The sequence below is a fragment of the Phytophthora sojae genome, assembly GCF_000149755.1.
Source record: "Phytophthora sojae unplaced genomic scaffold PHYSOscaffold_9, whole genome shotgun sequence".
Classification (NCBI taxonomy): Eukaryota; Oomycota; class Peronosporomycetes; order Peronosporales; family Peronosporaceae; genus Phytophthora; species Phytophthora sojae.
Genome location: NW_009258123.1, coordinates 282,646 through 298,010, shown reverse-complemented (window position 1 = coordinate 298,010; position 15,365 = coordinate 282,646). Strand labels below are relative to the sequence as shown.

The 15,365-nt window shown below is 54.3% G+C and overlaps 1 protein-coding gene across 1 annotated transcript; it reads right to left on the bottom strand.

The window, feature by feature from the left end:
- Positions 1-362: 362 nt before the first annotated feature.
- On the bottom strand, positions 363-14,853 carry PHYSODRAFT_352514 (hypothetical protein). Its single transcript, XM_009536025.1, has 2 exons — positions 14,096-14,853; positions 363-13,228 (listed from the first exon to the last, which is right to left on the bottom strand). Exons 1-2 carry the CDS (start codon positions 14,415-14,417, stop codon positions 423-425), a joined length of 13,128 nt encoding a protein of 4,375 aa, XP_009534320.1. The 5' UTR covers positions 14,418-14,853; the 3' UTR covers positions 363-422.
- Positions 14,854-15,365: the final 512 nt, after the last annotated feature.

Here is a 15,365-nt window from a genome sequence, read left to right as displayed (position 1 = left end):
AGTGGCTCGGACCATCTCATCGCGTCTTTGGTCGATAGGCGGTCGCTGAAAGGCGACGAGATATTGGTGGCTACAATATGCAGTCGCCGCTCAGCAGCAATAAGCAAGCAACGACCACGATCAACAACTCTGGCTACGCCGCGCCACGTTCGCCGAGGACATCTGTCTTGAGCTGCGTGTAGACGCACTGCAGTTAGAGACAAGCCCCGACGATCCGACTTCATGCCAGCGATTCGCTGACTTCGTTCTGTGCTGCCAAGTGTTCGAGGCTTTGTATGGGGAAGACCGTCTTCCAAGACGATCGTTTGTGGTCTTGTGTTATCAATTCCAGGCGATACAGTACTGTAGAATGCAATGCTACGTTCATTTCATTACCTACCCATACATAACAACTTCAACTTGCCAACTGTAGCCACGTCGCTTCAGTCGTAGATCAGGCTGCGCCACTGCCAGTGCACGATGCAGTTGACGAACTCCGCGATCGAGCGCCGCTGCGCGAACGTGAACTGCTTGTTGGTCGGCTCCTCTCGGCGGCAGATCTCGACACGCAGGTCGCCTTGGGCCTCCTCCGTGAAGCCGGCTTCGCTGAACTCCTCGCTGATGCCGCTCACGTGGCTGCCGTTGATGCTGGCGCTTCTACTACTTGAGCTGTCGATGCTTTCGTCGCCACTGACACTGAGATCTCCATCTTCGGCCAGCGCAGGCCAAGTCACCGGCTGATCCTTGGGCGTGATGAACGTCAAGTGGATGATGAAGTCGAACGTGTCGGGGCACAGCAGCAGCAAGTGGCTACTGTTCTCGTCTTCCTCTTGGAACTGGAACTCGCGTAACTGATCGGCGTAGAGGTCCCGCAGGCGTAGCGCCAGCTCCTGCCAACACACACCGGACACGTGCAGAAGCTCGTCCAGCCTCGGATCCAGCGTATCCAATGGGGTGCAAATTGACAACCGAAGGCACTCTTCCAGCTGCTGTGGGCCCACTTCCACGCGAAACAAGTCCGGCGGCAATGCAAGCGTGCGTGCGACTTCGGCGCCCGGACCGCGAGTGCCGTCAAACAGTAAGCGAGACCACAGCAGATCACGCTCGTAGTGTTGCGCAGCAACGTGGAACAATTCGCGCGTAAACAACTGAGCCTCCTGTAGCGCTCGCTCCACCGCAAGCACTCCATTGCCCACACCAAGCGCTGACGGCGTGCTTTTCAACAAGAGAAGCTGCACGGAGTCCTTATCCAGAGGTTTCTTCGTCAGCGGCTGCGTCGTGATCACCAGTGAGTATCCACCAGAAGGTTCCACCTTGCGACTTTGGATCGTCGGTATAATCGTTGACGGGGGCCGATGGTAGAAACTACCCGACGAGGAATGGCACACAACCGCATCGGGTGTGCCAAACTGCAGGAGATCCAGTACCTCATAGCGTGACCCGTGGCATGCAATGTACCGCAGCAAAATCTGCACCAAGATCGACTCAACGCAGTTCGATTGCAGCGACGTTGGTTGCAGCGCCACCGTTTCCATCCGGATCACGCAGTCATGCCAGAGCGAAGACAATGGCGCGGTGGCTTTGGGCACTGCATCACGTGGGGCGGGGGCTAACTCTGGGTGGGCTGGTTGCTGTTGATGCTGCTGCTGTTTAGCCGCTGCTCGCCGCAACAATCTCGAGTGGCGCAAAGACGATCGGGGTCCACCACTGGTTGGTGGTGTGGTGGTCGCTTGAGGCGTTGTAGTGGCTCTCTTGTCAGCGATTCTTTTACTCGTGGTTGAAGCTGACAGTACCGCTGTGGTATGCTTCTTTGGCTCCTCTGGTGGATCAGGGAACGTGTGCAGGAAGCACTGCAGCCCCTTGACAATGTTTTGGAACGTGGAAGCATTTTTCCATGGCACGGGTGGGGTTGCCACCAGTGCATCATCTTCGCCAAGGTGCTCGCTGACACTGTGGCTGGGTCCACTCTGACTGTTATGAAAATCATCAGTGGCGCCAACCCACTGAAGCAGGTGCTGCTGGAAGTAACGAATCGTAAATCCATAAATGAGAGCTTGAGTTTTGAGCTGGGCACGTAACCACTTCGCAACGCACTGCACCCTCACGCCGGACGTGGGAATAATCCGCTTTCCCGCCTTCGCAGCCAAACGGTTCTGGAAACGTAAGTCCTGCTGCTCCAAGTCGTGCATGCTTACGAGCACAGCAGTCAACCGCACTCCTCGGTGATCACATTTTACTTCTAGCACCACCACTGTGAGCGGGTATGCACCAGAGCTGTTGTTGTTCGGGTCCGCTTTCCAGCCCCCAGCTTCTGCAGCAGCTCTTTCAGGGTGATATAAGTACTCCGAGAAGCCCTCTCCGCTTGCTGCATCGCCATCATTCGTAGCGCCGACTGGGAACGCGCGCGCATGAGTCCTGCTTGTGTTAATCGTACGAAGTTGTCGGAATCCAAGCGTTCTCAAGTGAACGGCAAACTCCTTATAGAACTCGCTCGCCACTTCTAGACGCAACGGCTCCAAATTTGCGGCCACTTGCTGTTTGATTCCCCTAACATCAGCACCAGCTCCCGCACCCATGCTATAGACGGTGTGCTCTGTGTACAGCTTCGCCACGGAGCACTCGTCGCTATCGAAAACAAATTCACGCTTATAGCTCAGCAAATTCACCAGATCCATACTCGACTGCAGCGCGCTAAGACGACTGCTCCCATCTTCTCCAACTTCGTCTGTTGTCGCCCCAGCCATCTTTGCGGCTACCCATCGCTCTACAAACGCAGCCCGGAAACGCTGATGTAGTAAAAGGTGTCCACTGGCTACCATATTCGCCACAACATCCTTTGCAACAGGCTCCTCCATCTCTTCATCAGGACCCATCGAGGCAAGTCTGCCCAACAGATTGATACCCACAGTGTGGCTAGTGGATCGGGTTTCGAAAGCCTCCCAACGCTTCTCCAACGCTGCGCAGAAGTAAGGCAAAGGAGCATGATTCTTCTTGGGTAGAGCTCCCTCTTCGTCCTCTTCCAACTCCATGAAGTGTAGCCGCCGATCCGCTGTAATTTTTGCCGACCAACGCTCTGCATTCCCGGGGAACAAGAACCGAGGTCCCCAAGCACACTCCAAGCGCTTTTTCCAGGAACTATGAATTCGGCCGGGATCACTTGCCGCTGTCTCCTTGCTACTCCTGCGATGAATTGATGGCGAAGCTAGTGGCAGCCCTGACAACGAAGATGATGAGGACGTTGTCACCAAATCGGTCTGCCCGGAACCTCTTCGACGTGTACTCGTCTTCTGCTCCGAGCTTGTTGCTACCGCTGCAGAGGTATTCATACTTGTATCATCGCCGTCCTTAGCAGTAGCCGCACTCGAATCTGCTCCATCAGCCGAAGTGTGTAGACGCGGTCCCTTGGTGTTATGAAGCGGTAAATCCCACGGGGCAACACTATCTGCCCCCGTTGAAGTTGATCCAGAGCTTGAACATCTTGTTCCGCTAACGCCTGGTCCTCCACCCATTCGACCAGGGAGCCCGCCTCCCCGTGCCCGCGCACGTGCTGCCATGAGTGCCGTAGCAGCTCCTGCGCCACCTCTCATTCGTGCTGCAACATCGCTTCGATTGCCTCCTGGGAATGGCATTCCAGGGCCTGGTCCATTTAGACGCTTGTTTGGGGACGACGACACACTGTCGGAGGCATTGCTTCCTGTAACTATGCCACCACTCTTCGTCCTGCCGAGGGGTCCCCCGGAGTGGTTGGTACCATCCCCGCTGCTGTGCATGCTTCGCTGCGACAGTGACGGCCCCGACACTTCTCGCGTAAGGTCAGGGATACTCGGTGGCCCCAATTGTGCACCCATATTTGTGTTGCTTTTTCCTCGAGGTCGCTGGTATTGGGACTCAAGCGCCTCTGAGGCGGATTGCGTCTGCGCTTCACGTAAGTAGGTCCCCATGGCAAAGCCGTCGATTGAGCGCAGACGACTTGCATCCAACACTCTTGGAAACCACTCGTTGGTCTGCAGGATAGATAGCACTGGGGGGCGATATTCGATGAAATGCACTGCAGAATCCTTGCACAGTACGGCGGTACTTTTGCCCATGCTCTTCCCAGTTCGTTCCGTTCTTCCGATGGTCAGGAACAGACTGCGCGGCTGCAGCACGATAGAACCAATAGGAGCTGCCGCTGAAAGACCCGATTTCTCCAACAAAAGACTTCGTAAAAGTTTTTCACGAAGCATGCTCCAGGTCAGCACGCGTGCCAAATGTGTTGCCAATGCCTCCACCAACGCAGAACTCATGTTGTAGCCGTACAACTGCAAGCCCTTGCTCGTGGACAAATCCACGATGTAGTAAAACGACCGCTTCACCTCCGCGGCTTCACTAGAATCCGATTTATGGTGATGGTGACTGCTGCTGTTAGAGTATAGCAACACGTCTCTCTCCGAAAAGCTTGTGCTCTTTGGAAGATGTGGCTGGTGCGACAGACTTGCCATAACTCCAACCATTGACGAAGACGTTGTCGAGGATACAGAGGGCGCGGCCGGTATCAGATTTGACTCGGAACTTGCACCAGTTGATGCCCATGTAAGCGGCATGCGACCTGAAACAGAATCCAAATCTGAAATTTCAGAATGAATTGAATCCGTTCGCATCAATGGCTCGATATGGTGGAGCGCTGAGCTCATGGATGCCGTCGTTTCTGCATCGGAGTCACTTGAGTCCTGAGCGTCGTATGCATCGGGATCACCAACATGCTTGACAACCAGTCGGAAATCTTCAGCGTACGGCTCGCTCGAGTTGGAAAATATGTGCACACTATCGCTGCGGTTGGCAACACTCGCATAAGCCCCTGACAGCTTCGACTTCGCATAAACTGCAGGGCGGAGGTGATGAGGAAGGCAACTCAGAAAGCTCCGTACTTGTGCCACAGCGTTTTCGAGGTCCCATGGCGCAATGGACAGGTTTACACCCAAATTTGTCACGGAGGACGATGGCAAGAGGCATGCGCTCTTGAAGAGCGACACCAACGTGTCCACTTCGTCTGGTAATTTCGTGTGACTACCCGACAGATCCAGTATATCTGAATGGGCCTCCTCACCAGAAACAGCATCGCTACTGGCAGCATTTTGCCGCTGCATGGAGATCCCGAGTTTCTTGACCGTTGCTTCAATGTGATAATCGTAAAGCGCCTCGTCCATGAATGCCTCCACAACTTGACTTAACTCTGCTGTATGGATAGATCCGCGAATCCAAACTTGGCACCTGGCTACCACCGGTATTGTGTTTTGTTGGGGAGCCTCTTCAACTTCTGGGTACAACGCTGCGAGCCCGGGGATATCATGGACGCGTTTGACTTTTTGAGCGCTTTCCGAACTAGCTCCCTCCTTCTTCTTATCTCCACGTTCCATTTTAGAAGAAGTGTTCCGGATGAGATCGACGCGCATAAGTGCAAGGCCCTTGCCTACTCGGGACATGAATCCTGGCGATAGCCGCAGGTCCGGGTTCAGGTTGAGAACATAGGACGTCTGCGCGACAAGCTGGGGGGTTGAAGGTGATAGTCCGGCTGAAATGTCCACCCTGTTTGCCGCCCCATTCGGCGTCAAGTAGAAAACAGGAGATCGAATTGCTGCATTGAACGGCACAGGATCTCCATATTGTTCTTGTACCTTGGCCAACGCTTTCCGATAATCGCCAAAGCATGCTGGGTGTGTCCGAGTGCTGTCGTGATCAGTATCATCCGCACCGAGGTTTGCTCCTCTTGTTTGATCATGCCCCTTCACTATTGCCTTCGAGAATTCCTCACCCGGAAGGCTGACAGTGCTACCCGCAGACGACAGGCTTCCGCGCCGCACCCTGCGATATGATCCACTCGTTGGCTCCCGCGAATTCCGTGCGGTCAATGATCCTCCGCATGATACAGGGCGGACATACGGGGACAGCTTAAGCGTTTGCGACAAGTAGTGCAGCAATCTGGAGCACTCATTCACCTCACCAGGTAAGATATACTCCACCACACTTGCTGGCGGAGCAGACGGCGGGCACAAAAACGCCAAGTCTGTCTGGCTTAACTGGAACTTGGTGTTTCGGGCCAGCAGCTTCATGAGCACAACCTGAGTAGCTTCGTCCAGCTTCCTCTCCAGCAAGCGACACAATTCGTGGGTTATTTCTTCACCCGGATCAGACACACCAAACACTTCCAGTCGAATTCCAGGTACCCCCGCGGGTGTTGTAGCGGTTGTTACACTTGCACCACCGGTACTTCCTCCAGTACTCGAACGCGAAAGACCACCGCGCTCTTGACGTTCTTCGGCCGCTTGTCCTCCAGCAGCTGAAGAGAGTGACATGTCATAGTAAATGCTGATCTTCATGTAAAACACGTGCCCATCGCGGTCGCGATACACAAAAATGTGACGACGGTTGTGCACTTGAAAATGCTCTAATGCTGATGTACACAGCATGTTGAGAGCGAAGTTGGGTGCCAAACGCTCATGAAGCTTGAAGAAAGCAGAATACCGCAGATCACACTCGAATTGGCCTGGCCAGAAGAAGTTGGTTTGCTTCCTCTGTCCATCTTGACCGCCCATTGAATCAAAAGCTCCTTGCGACCCGTTTCGCCGCTTAGGCGAACGGGGACTGGATGGCAAGTTGCCGTTTGGTGGAAACAGAAGCCCATTGCATGTGCGCGTCTCGTGAAGTTGCAGCAAAAGCAAGAACTGGTTAACACGGCGACAAACCGCACGCACTCCAAGCTGAAGGCGGGTAAGAACCTCCAACCGATTGAATCCACTAGACGATGCCCCAAAGCGGTCCGGGTGGTGAAGTCGCAAGCTTATATGATCACTTCCCAGCTCAAAGTATGCCCAATAAGGGATTTTAAAACTGACGTCGCTCTTGACCAAACTGTCCACACTCGTGTCAGCAGATTTCTGCTTCTCCACCACAAAGTACACTCCATTGCACTGGTGAACCATAAGCAAATCGCCCTTCTCGAACTCGCGCTTAAACAAATCAATCGGGTTTACTGGCGTTTCTTGGCTGCGAGCCACGAATTCCAGCGGATACTTCGCTTTCGTCACGGCGTCATCAGGCAAATCATCAAAGAGTCGCTGGACCAGAGAACCAATCGCCGGAGTAATTTTGTTTGCCGACTGCAGAATTGACAATATCTCGATACTGCACCACTCCTTAATGTCTTTGCGCACCCGTGTCAAGACTTGACGCTGGAAAAGGTGCAATGTGGAGAAGTTGTGGGTTCGCATGGACGGCAACGAATTGTTTTTGTTGGCTTGACCATTGTCCATTTCAAACGGCATCGGAGATGCCACACGTCCACCGTCAAGCGCTCGTTCATTTGGTAAAGTGAGAGTCACTAAGCGCAATGCAATGCGGCCCAATGGCGTATCCGAAAATGACTCGGCAATGTGCGTGACGTCAGCCGATGTCGAACTTCTTCGCGAACCTTGACTCGCTTTAATCGACGCCAAAAAAGCATTAAACTCTTCCTGTCGACTGCTCGGAGAAGTCAGCTGAGCTTGTGCCACCATATCCTTTCGCATATCCTCGTACGCGGCAGTACTAGCAGATCGACGAAGAACGTCAGAGTCAGGTGGAACTCCTGTCGAGTGCGTGTCCGCCGAGTTCGACCGAGCATCTCTCGAACCATTGAGCACACGGCACTCAAACCTGAAGAAGAATGGCACCGAGAAGCTGGATGTTGCCACCGCCACCTCTTTATTAACCTCGGCATCCTCTTCCACGTTTGCTTGATGCTGCTCGTTGCTAGAGTTATCTTCTGGTGAAGTATTGACAGGAGGTGGTGGTTCACGCCCCAAGCTACCACGTCTGCGATTCACTCGTTTTTGGCCGTTGTATGCCCCTGCTTCAGACGCCGGTTTCTGTGCGTTGCCGCCCTCGCCAACACTGCGACTAAGCTGCAGTCCCTGGTCACTACTGACGCCTGCATCGTCACGCGATTGGTGTTCATCTCTCTTTTGGCCCGCCTCGCCGTCATTGTCGTCCGAATCCTCCATGAGGACATGCAAATCGTATTCGCTCGAGGATATGTCCTCGTATACGGTGTTTTCGTTACCCGTGAAATAGTAGTACTTCGTTCCAGCGATGGGGACAAACACACTCGAAAGTATCGTTTCAAAAGACTTCGTCAGCTTATCCTTCAGAATATCTGCACCGATGCCTGCTGACACCACCGCGGCAGCTGCTGGGCTCAGAGGCGGTATCTTATGCGATGCAGCAGTTTCCATCATACGATACAGAAGCGTGATGTCAACATCAACGGGGACTTCAATGCAACTTGAGAGCGCCTGCAACAGATCGCTATGCTGGACAGCTCCTCCTTCACGTAGAGCCATGTACACGCCACGGGAGAAATTGTGTTCATGCGCCCGCTTCACCTTCTTGCGGAACCGACGAGACGCAAGAACGCTGTCAGGACTCTGTCGAGGATGCGAATTCGCACCAGGGTCAGAAGCTGATCGCGCTGCCGGAGACTTTTTCCATAGCCCACTTCGGTCAAGAGGCAACGCCGGCCGATCCTCTCTTGCTTTGCCGCTTCGCCTTGAGAAGAATAGCTGCTTCAAAATTGTGTGAGGCAAATCCACACGATCCAGCATTTGAGTGCTATTATCATGCAAGTCTGTGGAAAGTCTGGTGAGCGAGCACTCATAAAATGCAACTTGAAAGAAGCCCGATCCCATGACGCCGTTGGTACTTTCAATCAGCAGATGAAAATCACAGCCATACGACGCACGACGACTGATCTCCTCACAGAATTCATGATCTTCCGGAGTTGAAGGGAGACGCAGTTTCTGGAAATCACGGCCATAACTTTGCTTTTCATCACGGGATCCCTGGTAATGCCCCATTCTCCAAGATTTGTAGCCTTCGCGGAAACTGCGCCGGCGTTCTTGGTAAAGCACGATATCATCCGCGGACACTGACATTCGCACAACTCGAGCCTTTGCTCCATCTTCCTCCGCCGCGCGAACAGAAAACTGCTGCTGAGTAGATGCGTCGCGACCCTCTTCTTTTCCAGGTGCCCTTTTAGGCAGGTTCAACTTGCTGTCAAACGCATCTTCGAGATCACTTGCTTTAAATGAAGATGCCTTGCCCGCACCCTTGCTTTGAACTTGCAGAGTATCCAAGGAAGGGAAGAATGCTAAAACCACACAATCATCACTCACGAGCTTAACGAAGCACTTGCCTTTACTCAACGCATGGTGCGGTACTCGGTCCTTGAACGTCAGTGCTAGGTGATCCTTCAGCCACAAGGGCAGCTGGCCATCCATGCCTTCCCGGAAAAACCGATCATCTTCAATAGCATTACTCGTAGACATGCCAGCTTCCGCGACGACATCACCATTGTAGTCCGTCCATGACACTTCACAGTCGCTCAACCCTCTGAGAGTAAGCTCCAGCATAGAATAGAGATTCTCGTTAGCTGATGATACTGAAGGCGGGATTCCAACAGTGTTTGATTCATCCACTGTGCTCGTAGAAGTTTTCTCATTTTGCAGATACATCAGGAAATGCTCTGTTGACCGTTTTGAAGTAGCCAGGAGCCTCGCTGTGCTGAAAGGAGGGAGTATCATGCCGTTCTCAGCTGCCATTTGCCTATCCATGCTCCAGTTGGAGCCTACGATACCCTCGACGTCCTTGCTCAACTGATTCAGCAACTCGATGTTCTCACGCAAATTGAGGATGCAATCGAACGTGTACAAACACGAAAGAAAGTGTCGGTCACTCTTGAATAGGTAGCCGCGTATTAGGTGGAGCAATTCACTTTCACCCAGGTATGTAGAGCCACCATCCCAATCAATACTTACATCCTCTTGCTCCATCGATTTCTGCTCGTCTTCCACCGACCCTATTGACGATACAGACAATCGGTCACTCCCTCGCGGGGTGCTACTCCGATTCACACCACGGCTTTCATAGTTTTCAAATGGCGCTGAGTGCCCAATCGCTTGCTTTAAACTCCAGTGAAATTTGTCGTTATGATCGACTTCATCGGAAAGCCGCGTTTTCACAGTGCCGTGCTGAGGTTCCATCCAGAATGAGGTCATTAAGCAGGTATCCGAGACGCGACGAAGCGCATACTGCACTAATGCCGTCTTTGTGTGACCCTTTTCATCTTCCATCAAAATCTCCCTTCCAAAAACCACGCTTTCAACGTGCGCACCTTGTCCATCGTCTCCTTCCTCCATTTTCCAGTCCAGCACCCAAAATCCACAGCTGATTCTGGCGTCATGTAGCCGCCGCATCACGTCCAGCAACGCCGTCAGATTCGCTACTTTCCATTTCCAACTCGAATGCCATACGTATGCGCCAAAAACTCGGTGCAACTGCAATTCACTACCACCGCAGCACGTAGTGGATGGCGGAATAGCCCCAGCATTCTTCTCGGCCTCCAATGTCGGCGATGCCACATAATAGTCAAAGGGGCCTGGTTCCTGGTCAAGCCCATGGAGTAGGAGAGTGTCGTGCGTTACAAGAAGACGGCTCAGCATGCGATGACAGAGTATGACAGGAGTTTCCGCCATCGAAGGCGAGAGTAATTTTGCTGGAGAGGGAGTTACCGCGACTTCATTGATACCAGCAAAAATCGTGCTTTTCAGATCACTCAGCACTTGTCGCCGAGTTGATGCTCTCGTCGCAAAGAAGGCCACGTGAACCGCACATAGCGTTTTGTTCTTAAATTCGAGCCGCACGAAGCACAGAGCCGCTTTGCTCTCTTTTGTGCTGCTGCCTTCTTCGCCTTGGGCACCATCGTCTCCTCCATTGTTGTTCTGACTGCGCTGACGACGTCGCATTGCGATTCCTCCTGACGCTGTTGCTGATGACGGCGATGCTTTGGCTCTTGGGGGTGCGTGACTTTTGTCCGTAGCGGACGTATAAAGGAATTTCAAAAACAAATCCTGCGACAGCTTTTGTGATGACCACTTCACAAGAATCGCGACCAGAGGCTCAGCAAGGCTCTCAACTCCGATAGAAATATTTCCGCTATTCGTCCCGTACACATTGGTGCCGTGGCTGTGAATCATTCCTTGTGACGCATTCCCCGCACCGCGCAAATGCGAGCCTGCATTGCCGCGCTCCACCACTCCGTGCATCTCATTTCGATAAAATAGATCCGTACACGCATCACTCTTAACAACACAAATAATCTCAAAGCGCTCCACGGAAAACCATCGGTGCCACAACACTGTAGAGAGTTCACCGATAATGTTGAACACCGGGTGCGAGCTGGTAATCTTTGGAGTCACTGACGTTGACGACGCGTTTGCTGTCCCAAAAGAGAACTGATTGGCAACGGAGTCGCTGCTTTCACTGATACTAGCCGTCGCCGTCATCAGGTGCAATAACACACGATCGACGTCCTGAACATTGCGTATAAAATCGTGAACGAAAACTGGTGACGCCATGGAAACGTCCCCACCGTGCCCTCGGGCTGCAGCACTTGTGTTCCTGTCCCCACCAGCTGAAGGGCGCTGGATCGTATCTTCAAACGCACGGAGAAAGTCTGCATACGCCAATATGTTCATCTTGACATACCACTCACTCCACGCCGCTGTCTGATCCTTGGAAAATATAGATGCAGGTTTCTTAGTTGACGAAGAAGTCCCTTTCAAACCTTGTCCACTTGGTCGACGGCCCGGATGGGACGTTGTAGTAGCTGACGCCGCAGGAGTTGCTGCGTTGTCCGTGGTTGTAGACACAACATACTCAAGCCACACGTTCTGTTTCCATTGCAGCAAGAACACAATCAAGATCTTCGTGACTTCGCTCGAGCGCCCATTCGAGGCGTTCGCAGCTCCACTGCCACCAATAGAATGCCTGGGAGAATCCACGGTTGTTTGATTCGATCCTCCATCCGCCAGCACCGGCTGCTGGTAAGTCTTCACGTAAACCTTATTGATGGAAAATCCTTCACAAAGTCGCGCCTCCACGATCCGGTTCACGTCTGCGAAAATACGATACTCGTGCACCTTTTCACGCCACATACGATACGGACGGAGAGGCAGCAACGTCCTGCCATCGAAAGAAGTGCTGTCCATCTCGTTCAGCTTCACCACAGGGGCCGAGTTTGCGTGCACGCTCGACTTGCGCAGGAAACACGCATCCTGCAGACCCGTCATCTTCTTCACAACATTGCTGCATGTACTTGTCGTCCCATAGCACGCCTCGTGGATAGCTGCATAATCAAACACTGTTCCACCCGTATACTCCGCCACGAATCGCAATAGATGCGTGTCCGGGACGAATCCAAACGTAGCGCTCAATTCATCCTCTCCACCTCCTCCGATCCGCAAGAAATGGCATTGAATATCATGCCGCACCAGCTGCATCAACAAGTTATCATACGAGTATGCATCACGTACATCCACGACGCCATCTGTAACCAGCACCACCATCGGCGCGCAGTCGGAAGGCAGCGAGTTCAACGCAAAGACCGCGTTCTGCAAGATCCAGTCGAGCGACGCGGGCATCGCATTGCCTAGATACCCCCACTGTCCGAGCTCTTGCGCCTGGGTCGCCCAGTCGTTCTCGATGAGCTGGAATCGGTCCTTGATGAGCTGCAGGAAGCTCGCAGCGTTGGACGGGGTGACGATATAACCCTGCATGATCACGCAGAGAGACTCCACGAGAGCGCCCTGCACCAGCACGGACACGTGCAGCTCCGGCGTGAAGGCCACGCCGCCGACCTCCATGGGCCGCAGCATGCTCCAGATGAAGAGCTCCACGCTCTCGTAGAGCAAGTCCAGGAACAGGCGGCCGCTCGACGGGTCGATGGACAGGATGGAGGGCGACGCGTCCAGGCACAGCACGCAGCGGTAGCGCTGGAACACGGCGGCGACGCGCGTGTCCGGCGTCATGTGTCCCTGGACGCTGGTGGTCACGCCCTGCAGCTGCAGCACGGGTCTGGAGCGCTCTGTCCTGCTATTGTTGTCCCCTGCGGCCGCCGGGCCGCTCTTCTCGGGCTTGAGCGCGTTCGGCGGCTGCTCGAACAGCACGGCGGCCACGCTCATGCCCTCGCCCAGCTCGATGCCGCGCGTAGGCGGCTCTGCTGTCGGCGTGTCGGCCGTCTTGAGTCGGTCCTGGTCCTCCTCCGGCTCGCGCTCCGCCGCGGACGGCAGCAGCTCGAGCGCCAGCTGCCGGAAGTGCCACAGCGACAGCGTCGTGTGGTTCAGCACGCTCACGTCGGCGCCGCGCAGGATCAGCTCCTCCACGCGCGGCGCCGGCGCTGGCGGCAGCGCCCCAGGTGGAGCCATGGCTTCTGGGTCACACTTGGTATTTTCGGATTGAAGTCGGTGTGGGCCACATTATTTTACCTGAAAATTAGCTTTTACCCGAAATTAGGGAGCAGTACCAAAAGATCACCAGCTCCGGCAGCGAGGGACCATGGCCAAGGTATGTATGAGAGTGCTGCGTCGCTTCTGGGCGCTGTGCGGCGTATTCCCCACTTGATATACGTGTTCTACGCTCGCTCTACCTCATTCTCCTTCCTTAATATCCGCCGTTCTACCTCCATCAGGGCAAGAAGAAGCAGTCGAAGAAGGGCCACAAGCGCCACGCGCCCAAGCAGAACGGAGCGCCCGCGGAGGACCCCTCGGCGGCCCCCGCCAGTCAGAACGCAGACGCCAATGGCTCGGGGAAAGGAGGAAACCCGCTGCCCAATGGCGCGGCCAAGCGGCTGGACCGCAGCAAGCAGCGCGCGATCGTCAAGCGCCTCATGACGCAGGCGGACCAGCAGGGGCTGCAGGTGGGGGACAAGCGCTTCGTGCTCTCGGCCAAGTGGTGGGAGCGCTGGTGCGAGTTCGTGGGCTACGACGACAAGCAGGACGCGCCCTCGGCGGGAGCGGGCAACCCCGCGCCCAGCCGCATCAACAACCTGCCGCTGCTCCACGTGAGCTCGGAGACGTCGCTGGACGAGCTCATGGGCGGCCCGCTGCGGCCGCAGCTTAAGGAGAATTATCACTATGTGCTTATCCCACAGGAAGTCTGGGACGCTCTGGTGATTTGGTACGGCGGAGGGCCGACCATCGCACGCTTTGTCGTGCAGGTGGGAGATCCCGAGCTCGGCAACGTGTTCAACCGTGTGAATGTCTACCCGGTACGTCTATACAGTAGATACTGCTGTTTGATACTTCAAGAGACTGATTTACTGAAGGAATATTTTGTGTATTCCAGGAACAACCGGAAGATGACGAGCCAGAAGTTACGACTACGACAAGCGGCGCAAAAGGCACTCCAGCACAGAAGAAGAATGAAACAAAGGCCGAGGCGAATGGCACGAAAGATGACGGGGCTACTGGGGGCAAGCTAGCTGTGCAGCGGAAACCCAGTGCTGTGAACAGCTCGATCCCTAAGCTCTGTGGCGCCTGCCGGAAGACTGCAGGGTCTCTGAAGCGGTGTGGCAACTGCCAGCTCATTTGGTACTGCGGTGCGAACTGTCAGATGTCCCACTGGAAGTATCACAAGGGCGTGTGCCGCTCGACGCTGACAGCTGAAGAGAAAGAAGACGAAATTCTGCAGGGCTTGAAAGCAGAGCGGCGAGGCAAGATGGGTCTTCGTAACCTTGGCAACACGTGCTTTATGAACTCGGCGCTGCAGTGCCTGAGCCACGTGGAGCTGCTTACTCGTTATTTCTTGAGCAATCGCTACAAGAAGGATCTGAACCGCGACAATCCGCTAGGAACGGGTGGCAACCTTGCTGAAGAGTACGACGGCTTGCTGAAGGAGCTGTGGTTTGGTACGGTACCCAGCACTTCTCCGGCCAATCTGAAGCGTGCCATCAGTCGTTTTGCACCTCAGTTTTCTGGATTCCAACAGCATGACGCGCAGGAGTTGCTTGCATACATCATTGATGGCTTGCATGAAGATCTGAATCGCGTCAAGCACAAGCCTTACACCGAGGTGAAAGAGTCAGATGGCTCGCAGGACGACGCTGCCGTGGCCAAGGAAGCGTGGGAACACCACCTGCTCCGAAATGACAGCATCTTCGTGGATCACGTTCAGGGTCAGTTCAAGTCGACGGTCGTGTGTCCAATCTGCAACAAGGTCTCGATCACGTTCGATCCGTTTAACTGCATCCAGTTGGAGCTGCCGCAGCAGATGAACCGCCAGATAGAAGTCATTTTCGTCCCAAGTGAGCCGGGCAAGTCCATGACTCGGTACCTAGTCGAAGTACCCAAGAAGGGAAGTGTTCTCGTGCTGAAGCGAGCAGTGGCGAAGCTCTGTGGTGTGAGCCCTAGTGCTCTTCTGGCAGCTGATATCTATCAGTCAATGACCTACCGGATTATCGGGGATACGGAACGCTTGAACCGACTACGAGAAGATGATCGGATCCTCATGTACCGAGTGGACTACATGCCGACTAA